This window comes from Exophiala viscosa (genome assembly GCF_022695815.1).
Source record: "Exophiala viscosa unplaced genomic scaffold EDD37scaffold_7, whole genome shotgun sequence".
NCBI lineage: Eukaryota > Fungi > Ascomycota > Eurotiomycetes > Chaetothyriales > Herpotrichiellaceae > Exophiala > Exophiala viscosa.
The window spans coordinates 986,399-1,009,232 of NW_026944359.1; the positions used below are offsets into that span (position 1 = coordinate 986,399).

Below are 22,834 nucleotides of genomic sequence, written 5' to 3' on the forward strand. Positions count from 1 at the left end.
GAGATAGACCTTTCGGAGTCGTGTGCTGCTCTGTCAAGAGCTGTGCCATCATCGTGAATCTCCTTCGTAGTTGTTTTCTCGCACCCTAAGGTTGCCAACCACCTTGTCGCCACCCCCACCTTGTCGCCAGTACTTATAACTTTACTACGTATATTTTAGTACTTGATAACTATCTTAGTACTAAGTATTTTAAAATAATAGTATTTTTAGAGTAGATAGTTAAATATATATATAATAGTACTATTTAATAAAATTAAAAATATTACTATTAGTACTCTTAAGAATATAACTTATATATTATTTTCGAAAGAAATTTAAAATATTATTTTACTAAGTATTTCTTTATTATTAGTTAAGAGATATATATTTTTTAATTTATAATAGTTATTATTAACTATTTTTTATTATATTTAAATACTAAACTTTAATTATATCTTATTAAATAAGCTAAAAAGCTTTAAATAATTTAAATAATTTATTTTTAAGAAATTTAGATTTTTTAAATTTACTATAACTTTTTAAGTATTTAATATTTTTTTAAGATACTTTTTTATATATAAATATATTTATATATATTTACTATAACTTTAATAATATTTTAAAAAAGTATAATATTAAGTATATTATATAAAATATAAGCTTAAAATTTTCGAATATTTTAAAGACTATTTTAAATTAATTTATTTATAAAGTTTATTAATATTTTTAATATTCTTAATCTATATATATATAATTTAATAGTTATTCTTATAATAAATAAAAGAAAAAATTAAAAAAATCTATTATTTTTATATAAAATTAAGAAAAGAAAATAATAAGTCGAATTACTTTTTAATTTTAAGTTATAAATATTTAATAAAATACTAAATTAAAAATATAATAAAAGCTTAATATAATATTACTAAAATACTATAAAAATCTACAAAAATAATTTAAATATCTTAAGTAATTAAAAAGTTATAGTAAATATCGTAAATTTCGTCGAAATTTTAAGATTTTCGATTTTCTTAGTAAAATCGAGTAGCTAATTTTCATTCTATTCGTTTACTTCGAGATTCTAGAATAATTATAATATTATCTTATAGACTATAAATTCTATTAATTTACTATTAGCTACTTAAATTTCGAGTTAAATAGCTTAATTAGATATTGAGTTATAAGTCTTAGAAACTAAGGTGTTTTGGTGTAAAAGGGTGGCGACAAGGTGGGGGTGGCGACAAGGTGGTTGGCAACCTTAGAGCCGTATGGGGAAGCTGTACGGTCATTGGTGCCCGACCGACTCAAGGAGGCCTAAGGCGCCCCTTGTGGGCACCCGAGAGTGACGCACCATGCTGTGGGGGTGGAGATCGTGCTCGAGGTGGATATTCGCGGTTAACCACCTTTGAACAGACTATGCACATTATGAAACGCAGAAAAAAGGTCAGGAATTCATCATTTCTGCAAGATCGTTCAGACATTCGTCCCATTGAGTACAGCAACTTGACCCACAGCCTTTGCTTCATTCACCACAGACACACCCTTGACCGCTCCTCCAGAGAAGACGAACTGGAAGAACGAATGCATAACACCAACGACACTCTTCAAGGCTTGCTTCCCGTCGATAGTTCCCACAAGAGGAGCTAATATCTGCTTGGTACTGGCGTTTTCCAGGCCTAAAGTCTCGAGTAAGAACGGCAAGTCAGTGAAGCTATAATGGACACTATCTTCCAGTCCTAGCTCCACTCTCCATCCCAATAGGTTCTTCCACGTCGTGTCCCAGTTTAACACGGCCAGGCTCTGGTTATGCCCGGTACTGCCGAAGATCATGGACGGTTTCGTCGTGGTATGCGTGAGTGGCGTGCCGACCACCTGACCGTCGAGATTCGCCCCACCGAGATATCGGGTGTTGTTGACGATACTTGCTAGCGATGCTGCGCCGCCGAGGGAGTGGCCGAAGATGGCGACCTTGGATGTATTCAGCTGGATGTTTGGATGAGAGGCCCGGAAAGCCGGTGAGGATATCGTGGTGAGCACGAAGTCGAGGTCTGCTACGCGCACGTCGACTGCGGCGATGAGGGTTTGGTCGTCGCTCTCTATGGCGCTGATGTCGGTGATTTGTACGTCGCCGTCAGCGTAAGTCAGGACACCATCCTGTCCGGGCTCCTCGACCGTGATGACGTTGTACCCCTGAGACGCTAGGTTCATGCACATGATGTGGTAGAATTCGCGCGAGTTGCCTAACGCCGGGGAGAAGAGGATGACTGGATATTCGTTTTGTTGCGCGGGGACTGGCTTGCATAGCGAGAGTTCGGTCTGGGTGAAGGTGTTGTTGAAGGATATTGAGAGGTTCCATCCGTCTGTTGGTGATGGGATGACTTGCTCCCAGAACGAGGCTGTCGCATTGGGCATGTATGGCTGGACCGTGACGTTGCATTTGCCCGCAGAACCGGCTGGACTTATCACGGTGAATGGAATGATGCGGGCAGAGGCATTGGTGTAGGGGTCTCGACGAGACTCGTCGATGACTTGTGCGTCGATCAGTGACACGCCGTAGGGTCCGTTGGGTTGGGGAATGATGAATTTGGCGATGGTCCCCCCTGTGGCCAGTAGTAAAATGGTGATGAGGGATGAGTGCATCTTGACGTGGACTTTCTGATGACACACCAGAAAACTTGACAACGAGGAAGACGGCATTGTAAATGAGAGAGCGAAGGCTTTATTTATTTAGTACTTGACGTGTCCGTGTTGGATATTGGATTATGGATATTGGATATAGCTGTAGATAGTTCTTCGGTCGAAATGACCAATCACCAGTGTAATAGTATCAGTGTTGCCGGATTGGGACATCTAGGACAGCATCTAGTGGTTACTTCAGTAGTTTGGCATTGGCGACCGCATTCGATCTTGCCATTGGCGCTTTGTTGTCTTTTCTTCGGTGGTCGAGCCGTCATACGAAAGCACGGACTACTTTGCAAAACCTAGGCACGGCCTAGGTTCATGCTCGGTTCTGGGGGAGAGCAGCGCTAGTGGTTGACAGTCTTGGTAGTGAGGCTGATAGCCCTTGGTAACGCCTGGCACTTGAATCTATTTTTGCGTCCGGCAACGGAATCTTCATTCTGCTTGACGAATTTGCTCGCCGCATGTGTGGCAGGACTCAGCGACCTGACCACCGACATCCAAGTAGTACGCAAGGGACAATGCGAAAGCGGTGTGGACCGGCCAGTTGGGACGTATAGTCCGGTTCATGTTGAGTGACCCTGCTTGGGGCGCCGAATCCGTGTCCGCATGCGGGATGATGGATGGGGAAGTTGACGAGGAGGCATTTTCGAGCCTTTTTCCGAGCAACGGCCAAAGATCTGTAAGAAACTGCTGATTGCAGCTGAATTCTGGATGAGAGCTCCTTAGGTACCTAAAAGGTAGGCTCCGTCCTCAACCGCGTGGTTAACACAGGGTACCTCAACGCGGAGATCAAGTTGGGTAGCAAGTGAACTCCCAATGGTCCAGGTCCTATGCTGGACTGGATGAGAAGTCTTGAAGTATGACTAGGTCTTTCACAAGAAAGTCAAGTGAGAGTGACGGCTCAAACGCTGCTTTAAGGTTCTGTCACATCCAGCAGGCGCATACTATGCAGGGCAGCTGTGACCAGGTGGTCGCATAGGGGCCCAAAAAATCATACAAAACTACCCTGCATGGCTTCAAGGTTTGATATTTCTTTGGCATCTTGTAAAGAATGCAAAAAAGGCAAAAACAATCAACATTACGGATTCGCTGGTGGTCACCCACCCAACTACTAACGTAACGGCATGTGGCTTAAGTACGGCTGAGCGAACGGGAAGCCCTGTTGTCCACATCCTATGGTCGATTGCGAGGAGAAATCAATTTATAAAGATTATAATCCTTGATTTGTTGGACTTGAAACTCATAATTTGAGCAGCGCGATATTCGAACCAGGATGGTCATCAAAGGATGTTACACTCTTGATGGCTACGCATGAAAGTCACCGACGACTGATCCTTTTCCTGGTCCGCCTTCAAATTTGTATGAATTTCAATTGATTCAAGGATAGTACGATCTAGGAACATTAGGAGGACTGGATGAGGATACCTCAGATCACATAGGACGAAGTAGAACCCTGAAAGACAGATGGAGACGTTGGTTGCCCGAGTCGCAACCTTCGAGTCGTTCGGAATCTTCGACAGACGCCATAGATATAGCAGTTTCGGGTCTCTTGTAAGGAGCTGATTTATTCAGGATCGCAGCTACAGAGCAAAGATGCCGAAGAACCACATGAAGAACTGGACTGCACCAACAATTGCTCCCTCCGCAATCAAGATATCAGTTTTGGCAATACCAGGTACACTCTCCATGCGAGAAACCACACGAGAACCATATCGAAGTAATACCTGCGAGATACAGAAGGCATTCGAATTGAGTTTCGTGTCGCAGGTACTCAAGTTTGACGTCGGCATAGACCCCAGCTTAAAAGAGTAGGAAGTATATGGCGGATTCTTCATTGTAAGTGCGCTGGTGTAAATTTTCGAGCATGTAGTCTTGTCGTCTGGAGGTTTCACAATGCCCAGGTCATCAGTAACATGCTGTGCCGAAAGTGTGATTGTGTTTGTCCCCATCGCAGGGATCTCTGTGAATGCCACTAGGCCGCAATGGAGTGCTGTTGCAAGGTCGATTCTCGGGTCATAAATGGCCGCGAAAATGTATGGTGTCTGTAGCAGTTGTGGAGAATAATCGTGTTCTAGGTCATCGCTATTGTCTGTCTGAATGTCAGCTGAGACTTTGTGCACAGAGTGTGATACCGACAATTAACGTTCACCTGCAGAAGAACTCGATTTGTGAGGTCGACATAAGTGTTGTTGTTTGGCTGAAGCTCATGAGGATTGAATATGTAGGCGTCGAGATGTCCGTACGCTTCGGAATAAATCTCCAGTGTCTGCCTCGTCCTGTTGAAATCTGCAACAGGACAATCAGTTGACTTTGTTCTCGAGTACTGGGGAAACGTGCACAATGTAGTGCCGCCGGCGAACGACGCCAATGCAGTATCTACGAAGTCACCACCGCTGGCGAAGGCGAATGTAGGTGGAAAAATGCTTTCGTTGTAATCGATATGAGATTCCCATTCTAGGGTGTTATACTTCGGGATTGCATAGTTTTCAAGTAGACGATGACAAAGAAGAAGCAGAAGAAGGCGTTAGCTAAGGTCACCCTGTATGGTACTTTATAAGTCAGCAGACTTGATTGCATAGAGCGATGACGCTCTGAGAGAGTGTGGAGACATACAAAGTCTATACAAAATTATCTCGTTTCTGAACGCCTTCAACCCGTTAGGTTTTGGGCTCCATATCAATAACAGGAGTGTACCGATGATAAGTCCAAATAGAAGCACCCAGGCAATACTCTCGTAAGTTATACGGCGGCTCTGGTTGTGTCGGATATCGTAGACTTGAAATATCAAGCTAAGCCAAACAGCAATGTTGACGGCGAGAGCAGTAGCGAGGAGGCTGCAACAAGTGTCACACGAAGCCCTTCGAATGATCACTTCAATTGGAGGGTCGATCTTACCGAAACCAATCCCGACGCTTTTCGTTTTCGCGTTGTTTTGCTGTATTTTCCGCCTGCGTCATCTGGATTGTGACTTCATTTCTGGCCCTGTTGGCTTCCTGATGTGCCAAAGTGGCAGACTTTCGGGCTTCGTTCACAGCCCTCTGCAGAAGCTCTGGTGAGGGTGCTTGAGTTGATGTTTCGGACGGGCCAGATGAATTGTTATCAATGATAGCTCCCGATCAATTCTTACTTTAGGATGTGGCTGTGTCCCTATCGTGTTTGTTAAATAGTCTTGAAGGAACGGAGGATGATATACGAAGGGGGAAATAGTGAGAATAACATAGTAGGAGGCGCTGTGATTTTAGGGAGAGATTCGCCTAGAAGCAGGTCTAGCTACAGCCTTACCTTTCCACACGAAGCGATCGCGTAAATACCACCGGGTAGGTGCGCTGCGATCCCTTGCGTCGCAGCGATACTGCCAGGATTCAGCCCCAAGTCCGGAACCTCACATCAGCACAAAACCGAGATCCGTAGAATCTAGATCCGCCCAGGACTCACTTGGCGTGTCTTGGGATCAATTTCCCCTTCCCCGGAAGCATCAACACTTGCCTTGCGGGGGATGGTGGGTAGACTGAGGCTGAACGGGTGGTTGGTTTGATGAGTCCCGGACCGGCGGACTCCAGTCATACGAGTTGCAACACGAGTTGTGGTTTCCTGCAGGCACCAGCCCGACCTGGATTTCATTGGGTGCACTTCGCCTCCCAAGACACCAGACGACCCAACAAGGCCGTTTCAGTCGGTCACTGCACGCTCAGGGGCACTCCCAAGGCTGAGTTGGATGTTCTTCGTATCGCCAGTTCAGAGTGGTAGGAGAACTTTCGTAACAGCGCCCTGCCTTTCATTTCCCGTCGGGGTGTGCAGCATCCTCAAGGGACGCTGTCACTCTTCTCACTGCCTAGACCGCGAGTGAGAGGGTATTACGACTCCAAAGGCGTTGGTCGACTCAGTTACTGTGCGCCCGTTCTCGTAAGGCGTTGGAGGCGTTCGACGCGCAAGTAAGTGCATCTCGGCTAAGTTGCTTGATTGGTATGCGCGACCATGCAAGGTACCTCAGAGGCAGATCGTGACAGAAAAAGATTGCGAAGCTTGCTTGCAGAAGAACATGTTGGAAATCGTTCTGAATCCCTTAACGGATTTTTCTTGTAGATTCTATCACTCACGCCGGTCGCTATGCTGTCTGAAAACGCTCACTTTCAATATCCATACATTCGGAAACTCACCGAAGCTGAAGCTGTTCAGGTTCGGTAGGAGCTCCGGTCGAAAAGCCGTTTGGCGCCCTTGCCGGGCTTTCTCTTATCCCAGTATCCGGGGTTTGACACCCGCACGCCTTCAGGGGTACCTGGATACCCAAAGACCCCCTGCCAAAGTGATGCATCATCTTTGACCGCATCACGTCTTGATGCGCTCGGCCCAAACGTTCCTTCCACCTTCCTTCGTCATCTTTTCCTCACAAACATGTCGTTGGCATTTGCCTTCTTCTTGCGTACTACTGGCTGTCCGTTGCTCGCCATTCCAGGTCTGCCATTACCAAGGGGACCAGACGGCGCTCTTATTGCTGCTGGCCCGGTTGGAGCTCCTGGTACACCTACTGAAGGGTTTGTTGGTATACCTGCTGGCCCGGTTGGCGGAGTACGTGAAAGCCCAGAGGGAACACTCCCATTAGCATTCCCATTCTTGGGGACCCCATCATGCTTGCCCCGTCTCCGTACTTTGTTCGGGTCTGAGTCGCTGGATTCATCTCGCTTCCTCTTGACATTGCCGCCATTGGTATTCGAGACAGGTGGAACTGTACTCTTCACAATGGGGATCTTCGCACCATGCTCGCCCAGCTGCTTTTCTACACGTCGCTCTCTTGCCTTGTCTTTGGATCGGCCGAATCTAACTTCTTGATTCTTTACCTCGGTTTGTTGAGTTTTGGTCAACCTCATCTTAAGAGGTGCACTGCAATTTTCGGCAGTGTGCCCAACTTCGCCGCAGCTAAGGCATCGAGGGGCGGAGCAGCTAGTGAAGCTGTGCCCGGGCCGATGACAGCGATGGCAGTTGCCAAGAGAGGCGGCTCTGGCCGCTTCGTTGTCGCAATTGAAACTGAAATGCTCATAGGAACCGCATATAGCACAGTTTGCAAGATCATTCAGACCGTTGATACCACCCGAAGGGCCATATACTCCAGGATTGAGCTGCTCCTGTGCAGCATATTCTGGCAGTGAGGGTGGCTCTGTCCGTGAACTGTTCGACGACTTCACCTCACTCTTGAGAGCCGTTCTAAGTGTTTCTTTCTTCGACTCCGAATGAGACGGATCTGGACGCCGCGCCTCCGGTCTCGCAGGAGCAGAACCTGAAGAGCGGTGGGAAAGACCGCTGCTCGGCCTCGACGGCTGAGGGGTAGGCTGATGTGACGAGGCTCCTGAGCCAGGTGCGTCTGGCAGCTTGAGTCTCGGTGCTGACTGCCCTGCAGAGACTACCTCTTTCGCACCAGACCACTCGCTCGTTGTACTTGGTGTAAGGGGTACTTCCTGGGGTGTCGATTCATTGGCATCCATCATGTCGACGTCGTCTTTCATCATAGCTTCCGTCAAGAGCGGTCGTCGGAGTAGATTTGCGATGTCTCCATCCGTGTACAGTTTTCTAGTTTTGGCATCGTTGATCAAAGCTCGCCAGAATTCGCCCTGCATAAGTGCCTGTGAATTACCGAGCACCCAAAGCGAAGACATGGCTCGCGTCAGACCCACGTTCATACGCCGGATGTCGTTCAAGAACCCAATCCCGTTAGTCGAAGCTCGTACACAGGAGAAGATGATGATTTCGCATTCTCTTCCCTGAAAAGCGTCCGTGGTGTTGAATTCGACCTTCGATATTATATTGTCCCCATATCTTTGTGCAAAGCGCCGCTTCAATTCCTTGAGCTGCCCTTTGTAGGGGGTGATGATGCCAATCTTTCTGGTAAAGTCGTACTTTGGAACGTCGGCCACTATTCTGTCGTAGAGCTGCATCGCCACATTCAACTCGGCTATGTTGATCAGAGAATGGCCTTTCGTGGCTGCTTGACTCATTCCTTGAACGTCAAAGAATCGATACGGGGCAAGGATAGTACTGTGATGCCAAGGTCGATGTCGTAGTTTGGCGATCCCAGCACCATCTTTGAGCCGAGAGTCGTAGAATGTCCTGCTCGGGAACAGACTGATCTCGGGATGCATACGATACTGGGTGTCCAAGAGATGAACATCCTTCTTGTGGTTGTGCTCCATTCTGGCAAACAAACTCTGTTCGTATTGGAACTTGGCGGCCTCCCGTGACAACACCGTTGGTGGCAGCTGTTTAGGGTCGCCCACCAAGATACATTTTGAGCATCCGTACTTCAATGGAATCAACGCTGACAATTCGATTGACTGGGCGGCCTCGTCGATGATCACGGTTTCGAATTCGATATTCAGACCCTGGAAGATTTCGTGTCCACTTCCACTCAAAGTGGCGCACAGGACATGTGCCGAGTCCAGGATCTCTTGCTGAACCCGCTTGCGATTAAGCTCCATATCGCGAGAAGCAGTATTTTGACGATCTCTCAGGGTGTCGATCTTGGAGCCCAAGCCATTCTTCTTGCGTTTCAGGGCGTCCATCAACTGCTCATCCGCAGCGGGGACCGGTTGACCTTTGCCACGTGCTTCAGTAATCCGATCACGCACCACGATCAGCTCGTCACTTGTTGCTTTGTGCTCCATCATAACGGATTGGATATCTTCTCGCGGATCCTTTGGCGCTGAGGTGTTTAGTTTGGCCTTGACCAATTCTTCGAGAGTGACATCGACGACATTCGCGTTGATGGCATCGCTCCGGCCTAATCGCACAACCGACAACTTCTCGGACGACCCGTCCAGAAGGGTAACGCCCAGCTTCAATCTCATGACCAGTTCGTCGACAGCGGCATTGCTAGGCGCACAGACCAGGATCTTTTTTGCAGCTGGAGGAGCTGCCAATGGACGCCCTGTGGCTGTGTTCAACCGTGGGCCATGAGACTCGGACTTCTCGACAAAGCCAGTCAACATTGCACCAACCAAAGCGCATATAGTCTTGGTCTTTCCGGAACCTGGGGGACCTTGTATCAGGGTGAAAGCATCGTTGTCAAGTGCAGACTTGACCGCCTTCGCCTGGGCTAGATTCACGCCATACGTTCTCTTGATAGGCTCCAGCGCACTCCCGGGGTAATCGAGGATAGGCGATGGCTTCGCTCGGATAATCTCCTCACAAAGGTCGTAATATTGCAAAGCCACCAATGCACCATACTCTCTCTCGAGCGGAGTGAGCGATAGAATCTGGGCGCCATAAACAGTTGATTTGTCATTGAGGAAGGGTCGCAAAGGGTTATTTGACGCGCAGACACGATAAACAACTTGCACTTCACCCTTCTTTCTGGTAATCTCCTTGACTCGAGCTAAACAATGTGGCTCGTTGGGATCTTGGTGCGGCTGTTTGGCCCTCGATAACAGCACGACATCCGAAGTGCCAATGCCGAGCTCTTTCCCCTCTGCATAAGATAGCTGGGAATTAACCTCGACGAAATTATCGACGATCAACGAGTTGGCCACTTTCACCTCAAAGGTTTTGAAAGTACCATCTTCACGAGCGGCGCGGAAGCTCTGCCAGCTCTCAAGTACAAGCAAAGGCTCGAAGGTCTTCTGGTAATCCTGGGGTGTTCGAAATGTCTCTGTCACCAACGTGTAATCATCTCTCATCGAATTAGGTGGCAGGTCGGTATCCGCAAAGAAATCCCAACTGAGTATCGTCCGGTGCAATTCTGTGAGGTCAGGTGCAAGTCGAGCTCTCACATCTTTTTGTGAACGGACTTGCTTGATCTTGCGTACTGGTCCAGCAGGAATGGGCTTCCTTGCACCAGCCTGGCGTACTGTTGGGGGCCTGGGTAGCTTGCCGAACAACTCTTCGTCCGAGTCGGTCTCGGATTCGGATTCTGACGAGACCATCAAACCGCTTGTCCCTGCTGAATGGTCTTTTCCCACCACCCCAATGCCCGCAAGGCCCGAACCTTGACCGGCAGTCTGTTGGCCCACGCCAGTCTTGCCTCGCAGCCTCAGAGCAGCTTCCCTGTCACGTAACTTTCGAGCTGCCTCCTCACGCTTCCGGTTTTCGATAAAGGCTCGAGCTTCTTTAGCTTTCTTCTCTTGAACTTCCGCTAATGATTGCGCTGGTGCTTTAGGCTTGGTAGGCTGGGGCCTAGAAAGCAAAGACTTTATGTGGTTCGTGTCTTTTGTGGTGACGGATCCCTTGTGAGTATCCAGGGTTTTGCTGGCAATTTCGATGAGATCGTCATCAGCGATATCGTCGTCGCCAAACTCATCAACGCTACGGTCTCTAGAATCAGGTGTCGAGGCACCAGATCGTGAGACAGCCGCAGAGTCTGTCCACTCCTTCAGATTGAGCGTGGCCTGTTTCTTCACAACGGGTCTTTCGATCTGGCGGCCGTAGTAGTTCTCCAATGCTCGCACCAACCTGGCCTTCTGTGATGCTGAGAGAATAGTCTTGACAGACTGCTTCGTTGCAACTTCCTGGACATACCCCAGACCGTCGCTCTCGGTAGTTACTTGATGAGCTTTGAGACGGTATAGCATACCTGTGATGAGCGAGACCAACGTATCGGCGAGATATTCGTCGCGCAACCTCAGCCATTTTGCCATCGCGTCCAAGGTATTCAGAGGCGACCCGGTCTGAGCATCCTTCGCATCCAAAAGCAGCTTGGGGATTTCCTGCGCCTTCTCTGGTTTGGCCTTGGTCAAGACACTAGCAAAAAGGTCGTATTGGTCGAACAAAGCTTGAGCATATTGCATTGCGTCTCGACAAACCTCGATCATGATTTCTTTGCTGTGAAGTTCATATGACCATCTCTCTGTCTGGCTGTATATCACCCGAAGGGCAACCCATTGGTACGACCAATAGCTTTGCACGGCCGAGGCGTCTCTTCCTGTGATGTTTGCTCTTCTCAGTTGACCATCGGAAGGATTGCACAGAATGTCGAGAATTTCCATGCCCGTCTTGAGCATTCGCGGTACAGAAGCAAAGGTCTTGTAGTTGGCGATGCGCCGGAATGTCCAGCAGATACCATAGATAGTGACCCCCAGAAACGCGTTGATCAAATGAGCTAGTGCTTCCTTTCGTCCCGATTGTGAACTGATGTTCTTGACCACCTCAATGGCGGCTTCATATGTGCTTTGGTCGGCTGAGAAGAGAGCGGCAATCAAAGACATACTGGTATCTTGAGCTCTGAACAAAGCATCCAGATGCTGCGGGCTGAATTCCGAAATGCGCTCCAGAAGTTTCCCAACCATTCCAGTCAGTTTGTCGAAGATAGTATTGAACGATTTCTTCTCCTGAACCAACTCTTGGCCGTCCCTGATCCGGAACTGTTCCAAGCCTGGTAAAGGCATAATCCCAATCAGTGCGGCCGACGATAGGTCGGCATTATCATCTCGCAGGTTGTTGATGATAGCCGTCCAGATTTCTGGTGAATACGAACTCGAACCGTGTCGAAGAGGTTCCTTCTTATTCAGGGCTTCAAAGTCCGACTTTAGACACTGACACTCGAGAGCGATTGAATTCTTGACAAGGCCGATAATGTCTTTGCGTGACTCGTCGTGCATGCCCTTTGCAATGTCAGGATCCTTCGGCCTGAGAACTTCTTCCAAACGATGACCGATCAAATTCAAGGTATCCTGAAGAACCAATCGCTCCACAGATTGACGATCCGTCTCGTTGTTGGAGAAACTAACAATGGTCGCCAGGAGGACGGTGACAACCATCTCGAAGCATGCTATCCTCGCAGCCAAAGTGAGATCGTGGTCCTCCACCCTCTGGAAAAGTTGCGCAACAATAGTTTGGGAAGCTGCTGGACGATTTGCAGGCTTGAGGGAGCTGAGAAACGATGGAATCCATAACAGCACATTGGTATCCTTTGCCCTCGTTCCCGAATCGCTGGTGGAATCTTGGAGAAATTTGTTGTACAAAGGACTGGCAAACACCTGTTCCACGATGGCCTGCGACGATATGGAGCCCATCGACTGCCAGAATGCTTCGGGTGCTCTCTCCAGAATGATTTGCCATGTGTGAACAATGTAGGGAACGGCATTTGTTCGCTTCGCGAGGTGGTTTAGGGCCGTTGTGCTGAAGTTGGGAAGGTCGAACAATCTGTAGGTGATCATTCGCTCATCGAGCTTACTGACAATAAGCTTGAGCGCACTCCATAATCTTGAAACGTCACTTGAATCTGCGACCTGCTGCAACTTTTTCTCGAGAAAGTCCTTGATGGCCCAGTCCCACTCGAGATCTGTTGGACATCTATCGAGGCGTGTCCAAATCGAAGTGGCCCACACAAGCCGAATGGGATTGGTGTTGAACAAGAATCTCGTAGCGCCTGGAAGGATCTCGCGCATCTTAAGCGGCTTCTTGGTTTGGATCATCTTAAAGGGCTCGTCGAAGTGGTCTCGTAGTAGATTTTCGTCTTGCAAGAAGACCTCGCATACCAGCGCCTCAAAGAGAGCATGGAGATCCCTTGGGTCCAACACGCCAGTGCCTCTTCGCTGTTCGGGAATGTTCGTGAGAGTCTTCTTAGCAGCATCGAGGCCTCGCAGAATTCGTGATGTATCCCGTCTATTGATAATGTCGAAGAAGGTCTTGATATCGTCTTCCTCATAGTCTTGTCTCAACTGAGTCACAAATTCAACTTTGGCCACATAGTATTCCCGGATACAGATGTCACATTTTGCTAGTGCCTCGTCCAGGACATCCCAGATATACCGCTGATACTGCTCGCTCTCTTGTCCGTCATAGGCCAAGAGTTGCAGAGATGATACAAATTTCTTTCGTCTGATCTTGGTCTCTTCAAATCTGGCCAGCCGATCAGGGTCTTTTTGCGCCAGATCATTGTCGGGACTGTGCTCATCCTCGTATCGGTCCTGGTCGTCATCATTTCGCCGCGGACAAAGAAGGTGCTCTGATGGGGGGAGTTGTTTGATTTCTCTGCAAAGATGAAGAAGTCAGTGTCCTGGGAGTGGGACAAGATGCATGGTTGACTAGACACTTACTGTAGGACTGCTATGAACTCCGCCATGGCTGCGGTCTATGCATAGGTAGAGGCGAAGGGCGACGTATGAAGTGGCTCTGCGCAGGCAGGAGTATCTCTCTCATAGTTGGAAAGTAGGAGGAAGAAAGGGATGAGAGGGAAAGAGGGGAGCCCGCAGATTGTATGATGTTCACAGCATTGTCGTTTCCAGTGTGTAGAAAATTATATCTTTGTCTTTGTTGCTGTTGACAAGGGTCACTCAGTGGTAGTTCTTTTCACTTTCTCCGCAGTGCAGGTACTGGGCCAAAAACCAGACCCGCGGCGCGTTTAATCGCCAGAAAGTCGCGTGCTGCCGCTGCTTAATTGGCCTTGGCATCAATTGATCATTAAGACTGGCATCATTGATCTTGTTGCTGAAGACCGACAGAAAATCTTCCTCAGAGATACTACCAGATGATAAATTGACGATGAGTTGAGCGTGTCACTGTACAGCACACGGATACCGAGAAGACTCAGTCTTGTCTCACCCACGAATCTCTTGTTCACATTCATCAACTTCTATCATGGTACTCAAGTTTCACGATCTGTGCTTTTCCTGTAGATTCTAAGTATGTACAAACGATACAGTAAACTCGCTAAGTGAGCCTGATCAAAGGATCACTGAATCTCCATCCCCGCCCACAGAATGACAGGCGCCATAAACATCATAGCATAAGAGTGGACATAAGGTCATGAGACACACCAAATTGTCTCCAGCGTTCGGCGCCAAAATCATTGCCGTTGCTCATCGGGAACATTCGTCCTTCGCGTAGTCAAAGCCGAGATAGGTGTCGAATAGTTGGAGGCGGAGTACCCTGACTCTATTCGATTCAGCATTGCGGCCGAGCTGAAATCTCGGCTGTTTTCGAAGCTCGGTCTGAGCTTGTCAAGGGACTGACGTTGCCTCTCAAATGAGGAACGAACGCGTTCCAGTGAGGGTCGCCTTTGTCGGAGCTTGTCCGGCGTCGTCGAGTCCCCAGGATACCTATGCATATCAAGTGACGGCTTGGTTCTGTCCGTACCATCACTGCCCGTCTGACTGTGGGGATGGCGACTCGCGGCCTCGGAGGGTGCATATATTATAGGTCGTTGCGATTCTGCCATGCTTGGGTATCTCGCATGGTTCCGAGAGCCCTCGGCCTCCGTTGAAGTCTCCTCAGGCTGCTCTGACGAAGTCACGGAGACATCCACCACCTTCGGAGGCACGTACGCCTCGTATTCGTCCAAATATTTGAACTTGCCCTGTCGGACTTGTTCTCGAACAATGTCGATGTCGTAGGGTCTGAAGTTCTTTTGGAAAAATTTGACGGCAAAGCGGGGAAGCAGACAGACAATGATGGTCAAGAACATCAGCGCCCAGAAGGTCAGGGAGCCATATACTTCCGAACCAGCTTTGTAAAACTGGAACGATGCCGTGAACGACGAATAGATCCCAGTCCATGCGAAGATCAGCAGAACGCTGAGCGCAGTGACCAGACCCATGATCCAGTCCCATTTATAAGTGTTCATAAGGATATATGCGTTGATGACGAAGATGGCCGAACAAGCAACATAGACACCCATGCGCTCACGGTCATCAATATTCCGGCCGCTCGAGACGTTGAACGTAGCCGGCTGGAAAAGGAGATAAGTCATGAAGAAACACATGACAGATTGGTAAAGACCATCAGCCATGTAGAGCCTAGAAAGCGATGTCAGAGATAATCCTAGCATCCCACAAAAATATGCTGCTTACCAGAACTTAAGCTGCGACCATTCCTTCCTCTCCATTCCACGTCGGTATAGTTGTGGTACCGCCAACGAGACTTTGTCGCTGACATCCTGATCAAGGATACCCATCAGTCCAACCGGGAAGGAGGTAAAGACCAAGTTGACCAAGAGAATATAAGTGTAGTCGAAAAGGTAGGAAATGTCGAAGTTGTTGTATAATTGGTACCAGAAGAGTGCAAAAGTCCATACCAAGTTCTGGGAAAATAGTTAGCCGGTCGCCATGAAAGGTTTAGCTTAGGAGACGGAGGACTGACCTTGTAGAAGAAATTGGCGATGGACTCGGCCAGGCGACGATAAGACCAACGGCCATGGACGAGGACAAGGCGCTGTAAGAATCGGAACTGTCCAATGGCGTAATCCGAAGACATCGCAGCTTGACGTCCTTCCTCACCAACGATACCCACGCCAACGTCAGCTTCCTGAATCATGGCCACGTCGTTGGCTCCATCACCAATGGACAAGGCCATAATGTCAAGACCATTCCGGACGAGCTGAACCACTGCAGCCTTTTGTGCGGGACTCACTCGGCAACAAAGAACAGACCTGCATTGTTTGCATAACAGGAGGAACTTCTGTCTCAAGTCGTCTGACAAAACCAGTTTCAAAGTCTCACCATCAATGATGAGAGCATGGGTTGGTGCTGGAGGTTCATGGACAAGTCGGGCCGCAGCCAGTTCTTCGTCCGAACCAGTCATTCCGAATGTCTGAAGATGCTGATCGAGTAGTTTGCCAGCATCTTCCAGGTTACCTTCGGGCATATCAAACAGGATCAAGTCCATCTCGTTGGAAAGGAGATTGCATGAAAATCCAATGTTGATGGCAGTTTCGACTTTGTCACCCGTCAGCACCCACAGTTTGATGCCAGCCTGTCCAAGTAAGGCGATAGTATCAGGGACGCCGTCCTGGAGACGATCTTCAATCGCAGTACCACCGAGCAGCGTGAGGTCTCTCTCGATGCGATCGGACACTTCTTCTAAGCGATCTTCACGGTCCGCCAGCGCCTGGGCGGCAAAATCATGGTCTTTGTTCCACTCTTGATACAATTCTTCATCAAGGTCTTTCTCAGCCACACAAAGAGTTCTGAGACCTTCTCGTGCAAAGACCTCCAGATTCTCGGCTGTGGCTTTGCGAAGTTCTTGCTGTTCACCTCGCTTCAATCGTGTATAGATCATGCTATCGGCTCCTTTGCAAAACAGTTTGATTCGACCATCCGGCATCCGGACAATAGCACTCATCCGCTTTCGAGTGGAATTGAACTCGAGGGTGTTGAGGATACGGTATGTCCGATCTTCTCCCATAACATTCACATGCAAATCGTCGTTGGTTCGGCCCAGGACGGTGAATCCCATGTCTCGGGCGGTGGCGACAAGAGCGGCTTCATCGGGAGATTGCGCCTTGAATTCAATCTTGGGTGGATCTCCTGGCGTCGTTTCTGTAATCACCGTATGGCAGAGGGCCAGAGCAACGAAGAAAGCTTCACATGCTCGCGCCTGAGCCTCGCCAGAATTCCCATTCAGATCAGCGACGAGATTTGGTGCCACGAATGTGAGTTCATCGTCGTGGAGATAAGGGTTGTCGTAGATTTTTCGCAATTGTTTCAGTGTTTCAACACGAGCCTCAGCGATTTGACGGTTGATCCGAGCTGATTCAGCCTCGACGTCAATTCCTTGTCTTCGCCGCATGCCAGCCTCTGCTTCGGTGTATGCTTCACCATAGGGCGTACCATTGATAGTACACTTCTTAAACTCCATGACGTTTTGAGTCAACGTTCCTGTCTTGTCCGAGAAGATGTACTCAATTTGTCCCAGATCGTCGGAAATATTCCAGGTCTTTGGTGTGCACGGGTAATCCAGCTTCTCGTAATACATGTACACATCCGACCAAATGAAGAATGCTTGCAATGATCGGATGATTTCCAATGTAATGTAAAGAGAAATGGGCACCAAGTTCTGGAACAAGATGACTGCAGACCAGAATGTGATGAAGCCGTCCAGCGGAGGACTGCCACCAATTGACCCGAACTCGAAATAATTCAGGGTATTGTCTCCGTCTGCCCAGGTTACACCTTGCACGATACCGGAAATCAAACACATAAAGAACAGGATGATGAAGTTGTAGATAACGTTCCAGTTCAGATCTCGAGCCATGCGCGCACGTTTAGTCGGGGTCATGCCAGAGTTCAACATGATTTTTGTTTCCTGGCCGGTGAACACAACTACACCCAGTACCCATTCGGTGTTCTTTAGGCTGCATCCACGCAGAAGGAGATTGTTGATGCTGATCGGTTCAGCCATTGCACGACCAGGGCCATTCGGATCTTTCGGATCGTGTTGCTGCCACTTGGCCACAGCGTTGTAGCCGTAAAGGTTGGGCTGTGGTCCTTCGCTCTCGATGGTGAACTCGGCATACTCGCAGTCTCTGGCATGCTTCACTTTTCGACCGGCCTGTAGGGCGTGACGAACCTTCAAATTCGTTTCGCCATCCAGATTCTTGGTTTCAATGTAGCAAGCCCCGTCAGGATCGGAAGTCGACAAGACAACAACGTCGGCCGGCATCTGTTCATCGCTGTAGATACGGACAAAGTCGCCTACTTGAACGTTCTTCCAATAATCTTTCTTGAATCGAGCCGTATTCGGAACTTCTTTGCTGGGATTGATAAGGCTGCCATAGTCTTTGGCCAGGGGCACGCTGCTCTTCTGCTTTGCGGGATCTTGAGTCCGCGCCTTGGAGGGAGAGTTGTCCGATAGAGCGTGGTGCTCCTCCGCAGTCTCAAAAGAAAATCCGCTGTTGGGTGGCTCGCTATTTGCAGCAAGTTGACCATTCGGTGACAAACTCGACCTATACCCTGGTGATGGTACCGGAGTCATGGCGATGTCGTCTGCGCTCCGCGTGGAATGAAACGAGGTTCTCTCCGAGTATGCTGACGTGCGGATAGTCGGTCTTGTGGCAGTTGAAGCTCGGCGATCGAGACCACCTTCGTCCGCGTCCTTTTCTGAACGCTTTTGTTTCTTGCTGGTGACACTTTTCATCCAGCGATAGGTTTTAATGACTGTTCTTGTGCATGACTTTTTAAACCTCCTCCACGCTGAAACATCATCGTCGGAAGAGTTCACATTGTGCCAATCCACCAACCGGTAAACTGGCGAGTTGTTCAATTCAGTGTCCAGCACCGTTCTGCCCCAATCTTCCACGGCGTCTTTGATAGACGTCACGGTCAAGATAAAGATTAGAGGCACTGATCCCAGGCCAGGATTCGAGGCGCCAAAAATGGAGAAAATCTGCTTTGGTTAGCATTGACATCCAGCTGCAGGTAACATCCCAACTTACACTTAGGATAATGATGAAGAAAAAGTAGATATTGGCGATATTGTGGAATTGAAACCACAAGTTCTTCGGTATGAAGCTCAGCGGGGTGTACTTCGCCGTCCTGATCTTATTCCTCGCATACTGCGCCTTGATATGCCCGTCTTCTGTCATGGCTTCCGGGGGGAGAGGTTGATTGACATAAATTTTGCGGTCTGAAGACTCGCCTTCCTGTTGCACCTGGCCCATCGGACTATCGCCTGATATTTGGCCATGGTTTTCCTGCCCGGAAGGCTTTTCTTCGTAGGTTGACAGCGTCACTCTGGGAACCCGCTCGAGTAGAGACCTCCTTTTGTTCACACCGCTCTGGCCAGATTTGCGCGTTGTAGCCCAGCGCATTCTCTTGACCGGTTTCGAGACATTGCTCTCTCCTCCATTACCGCCAGCGCCAGCACCACTGTTGAAATGTATCCGCGCCATATTGCACGAGTTCTAGGATGATATTTCGAGAACCTGGGGCATCGGATCCGGTAGGGGACAGTCGCGTCAAGTCTCGAAGGTATACTGGCTGAACCCTCTTTCTATAAGTGGAATTCACAAGATTTCGTGGGATAGAGTGCGGCGGTGGGCGTGGTGAGGCTGGATGGGATTGCTCGGAAGAGTCGGCTCACGTCAGCAACCTGATAAACTGCGCATTGCTGGGTAATGGGCGACGAGGAAGTCAAGGCGGACCTGAGGATGAGGTCGAGGGTATACAAGAGACGTGGATCGAAGGGCGATGATCTTGTCTAATGGCGATATCTGTGGTTGGGAGAAGTGGAATATTCTCGGCTACTCAGCAGCCGCTGGCTGGTAAAAGGGTGCTTGGACTCGGAGCTGTTTTTTCTTGATGCGGTCCGAACACGATTCACGATTAGGTCTTTCGAGAAGATAGGAATAATTCTGGTCGCGAGAATACAAAGAGAGTGTCGCTCGCCTCAGTCAAGGTCACGTAGTGAATGAGGTTTCACCGATAAAGGAGACTGCGGGCGATGCAAGAGGAGGCCTCAATCAAGAAAAGCCGAAGATAAGTCTGCCTCTACTCCGTAACCTTTACAATCGAGCCCGAGCGCAGGGGGCGCGTTGGTTTCGCAGGGGCGCGGCACAAATGGGCGCGAGGGCCCCCGGCCTGCGACGCCGCAGACTTTAGACGCGCCAAGTGGCCGTCAGCAGCCACTCAAGAGACTGTCCCTTCAGGTAAACTGGCAGTTTTCTTTTTGCTCCGCCGGTCGAGCCGGCACCAGGAAACCGAAGCAACCAATACTAGCCCTCACCTCGCCTTAATAATGCCAGCTACTCGTACATGAGCTGACCAAGCAGGATCCTCGCCCTATCAAGTATCCCAATAGCTTCCGTCATCATCAAGTGTTCGACGACGGAAGTCCACCCTACAGGCTTTCTAGGTGGCCAAGCCTCTATGTGCTTGTCATGGACGCTTTAACGCGATAAAGAAGTTGAACGGCGGCCCAGCTCGGCGTTAAGCAACGCTCCGGAGCTCTGGCGGAGCTCTGGTTGCGCTCTGGCTGAGATATACACACATAATCCTATGTTATGAGCCCGAGACACGCCTCAAAGCCCTACAACAATGGCATCGTGGTGAAGAGGAGGACCTTGCTCAACTGTGTCACCAAAGCTCTTGCAAAGCCAGTGAGATGGTGCTTTTGATACCTAGGCAACAATCCATTGATTATATGCATCCTGCCCCCAAATAGGGGCAAGGGTTTCGAGGCTGAGTCACGAAGTTGCATAATGCAAGTGTGTTGGCCGCATAAAATTCCCCTCCATGCATCGGCTACGGGTTGCCTTATTCCGGGGTCTCCTACCTGACCAGTCACACTGATCATGAGTGAGGCCTGCGTTGTGACGGCATAGCCGTGTTGATGACTTCCGCTAATATTGCGCAGTCATTTTGGGTCTGGAAGAGGTTCTCGAATGTAAATTCAATCTTGCAGACATTTTGGGGCCGCATATGTGAAACGCGCAAGAGCCGCAGCCGAGATTTCTGACATGCGGTTGGCATATAACACACTGACCTCCGCGACCTGGAGCCGAGGACGACCTGGATGACACGGACTGCCTTGCGTCCTTCGCTTGGACTTGTGGCTGTCCTCGGAAGGGCAATATACCGACAAGCGAATTATTGCAAGGTACAAAATCGCGTTGCTTCAGATCTTCTTGGGCTTCGAATCGTATCTATCTGACCCCATGGACAAGCACTGATGGACTTCCCTTGTTTCGTCGGGGCTAGAGTGCAATATTGTTGCTGGGTGACATGACTAAGCACTCTAGTCAAGTGCCGCAAGTGCTGCGACGCCAAAGCACGAGTTTCAATGGCGAAGCATGAATAACCTATAGTCAGCAAGTAGCACCTTGCAAAGAGACAGCAAAACGTCGCACTAAGGCGGGCTGTCATGAGGCATCCATTGCCTGTACGGCCAAAATCTGTAGCGAAATACTCAAAGCCCGACTTTTTGTCCACTTCAGCACCATAACAAGGTATTGAAAGTCACGCTACCGGTACAGTCGTGTCTGAGACACTAAGTTACCTCCAAGCTGGTGCCTGGGGAGCGGTCAGTGGTAGACTCGGTCTCAGCATTAAGAGCTGCTCTGCCAAAGGTAGATTGATTGATCCCAAGACAGCCGCACCAAGGCGATATCTTGCTTGCGGCAAACTGCTTGCATGCGGTGAGAGACAGCAAGTCAATCCCGAAAATAGTAGTTCTGGAGTGGGCGGTAGCTTGACGCTGCATAACACTAAGGAATTGTTTACTGGTCACCAACCTGTTGTACCTCAGTCTCGTTTGCGAGACGGACGTTGATCGCCCAGCCAGCACCGTGAGAGCGCATTGTACAAGGACATGTCGCAGTCTGAGAATGAAGTAGAATGTTTCGCCACACAAACAAAAGCCGTCAGCCTTCTCCTATAATTGATGCTCCCAAACACAGATGATCTGCAGCATGGGGGCTAGCCTCGTGGGAGTGCTTCATAGGGGGTTCGTTTGACCGCCATGATCTACTGTGGCGGCGAAAGTTCAGGGCAGATTCCTTGCATTTGCAGATTCAAAGATTGCCATGTTTATTTTCAGTCGTTTCTGAGCCATTAGCGAAGGCACACCCCCCAGCAGTACCGGATACGGATATCTCGCTTATTTCGAGCATGAAACGGAAATGGCGTTGGAAGTCCGATTGTGACGGACGAAAGAAGTCGGCATTTGCCATCTCGTTTTCGGGTGCATTCAAGCAGCGACTTGTGAACATCCATATTATTGCTGTGACAACCTGTTCACATCTGACTGGTTACTTGGTACCTTGCCGCGAAGAGCTTCGAACCGTAGCATTTGCATTGAGCGCGAGGGTGTAAGCTGCACGAGGATTCAAGGATGAAAACAAGCCAGAAGCCTTGATGCAAATCGTCGCTAGAAAATCCTTTTGATCCTGGGGACGGGTTTGATGAGACCTCGTTATGTCGACCGCCTGGGGAATAGTTACCGCCGGACAGGCAAAGCTCCGGGTAACTTACTGAGTCTTTCCAGCACCACATGAGGTTTGATTGCTGCTCCACTCGAGATGTATCAGCAGTATCATCATCGATTCGACCTTTTTCCAGGGATCCAATCAACATCCCCACCATTGCTGGCGACAAAATGTTTCCAAGATGCAACACAAAAAATTTTGAGACAGCTCACATTTCCACCAGACTCCTATTAGCTGCAGACAGCTGGTATACTGCTTCGTCCGACCCTGTATGATCTGAAGAGTGCTTGCTTGCGATAACGTTAGCAGCCGTGGAACCACCATCTTCGAGGCAAATCTCCAAATCAAAAATAGAGTTGCCATAGTATGCAAGTCTCAGCCACGAACGGAGATGTGCCATGGATAGATCCACGGCGTCATTGCCTGCATCCATGCCATTCATTTATCCCCTGACCGGCAGGCCCTGGGTGGCAGTTTCGGCGAACGGCCAACGGAACATTTTTTCATAGGCGCCAGTATCGTCGCCAATGATGATAGACATGCGTTAACGTG

At 49.1% G+C, this 22,834-nt stretch overlaps 4 protein-coding genes across 4 annotated transcripts; all 4 read right to left on the minus strand.

The window, feature by feature from the left end:
* Positions 1-1,418: 1,418 nt before the first annotated feature.
* Positions 1,419-2,753, minus strand: EDD37DRAFT_634044 (uncharacterized protein). The gene has a single exon (XM_062816827.1). The coding sequence runs from the start codon at positions 2,671-2,673 to the stop codon at positions 1,450-1,452; it is 1,224 nt and encodes a 407-aa protein (XP_062669075.1). The 5' UTR covers positions 2,674-2,753; the 3' UTR covers positions 1,419-1,449.
* A 1,485-nt stretch (positions 2,754-4,238) lies between these two features.
* Positions 4,239-5,615, minus strand: EDD37DRAFT_610501 (uncharacterized protein; the record flags this gene model as incomplete). The annotated part of the gene is made up of 4 exons (XM_062815218.1): positions 4,239-4,751; positions 4,808-5,125; positions 5,378-5,492; positions 5,554-5,615. 4 exons carry the CDS (start codon positions 5,613-5,615, stop codon positions 4,239-4,241), a joined length of 1,008 nt encoding a protein of 335 aa, XP_062669076.1.
* A 1,073-nt stretch (positions 5,616-6,688) lies between these two features.
* Positions 6,689-13,999, minus strand: EDD37DRAFT_634049 (senataxin). Its single transcript, XM_062816828.1, has 2 exons — positions 13,680-13,999; positions 6,689-13,614 (listed from the first exon to the last, which is right to left on the minus strand). The coding sequence occupies exons 1-2, from the start codon at positions 13,703-13,705 to the stop codon at positions 7,032-7,034; spliced, it is 6,609 nt and encodes a 2,202-aa protein (XP_062669077.1). The 5' UTR covers positions 13,706-13,999; the 3' UTR covers positions 6,689-7,031.
* A 429-nt stretch (positions 14,000-14,428) lies between these two features.
* EDD37DRAFT_565998 (phospholipid-translocating ATPase) lies at positions 14,429-19,249 on the minus strand (the record flags this gene model as incomplete). Its single annotated transcript, XM_062814078.1, has 4 exons — positions 14,429-15,377; positions 15,432-15,661; positions 15,721-18,744; positions 18,794-19,249. 4 exons carry the CDS (start codon positions 19,247-19,249, stop codon positions 14,429-14,431), a joined length of 4,659 nt encoding a protein of 1,552 aa, XP_062669078.1.
* Between the last annotated feature and the right edge of the window lie 3,585 nt (positions 19,250-22,834).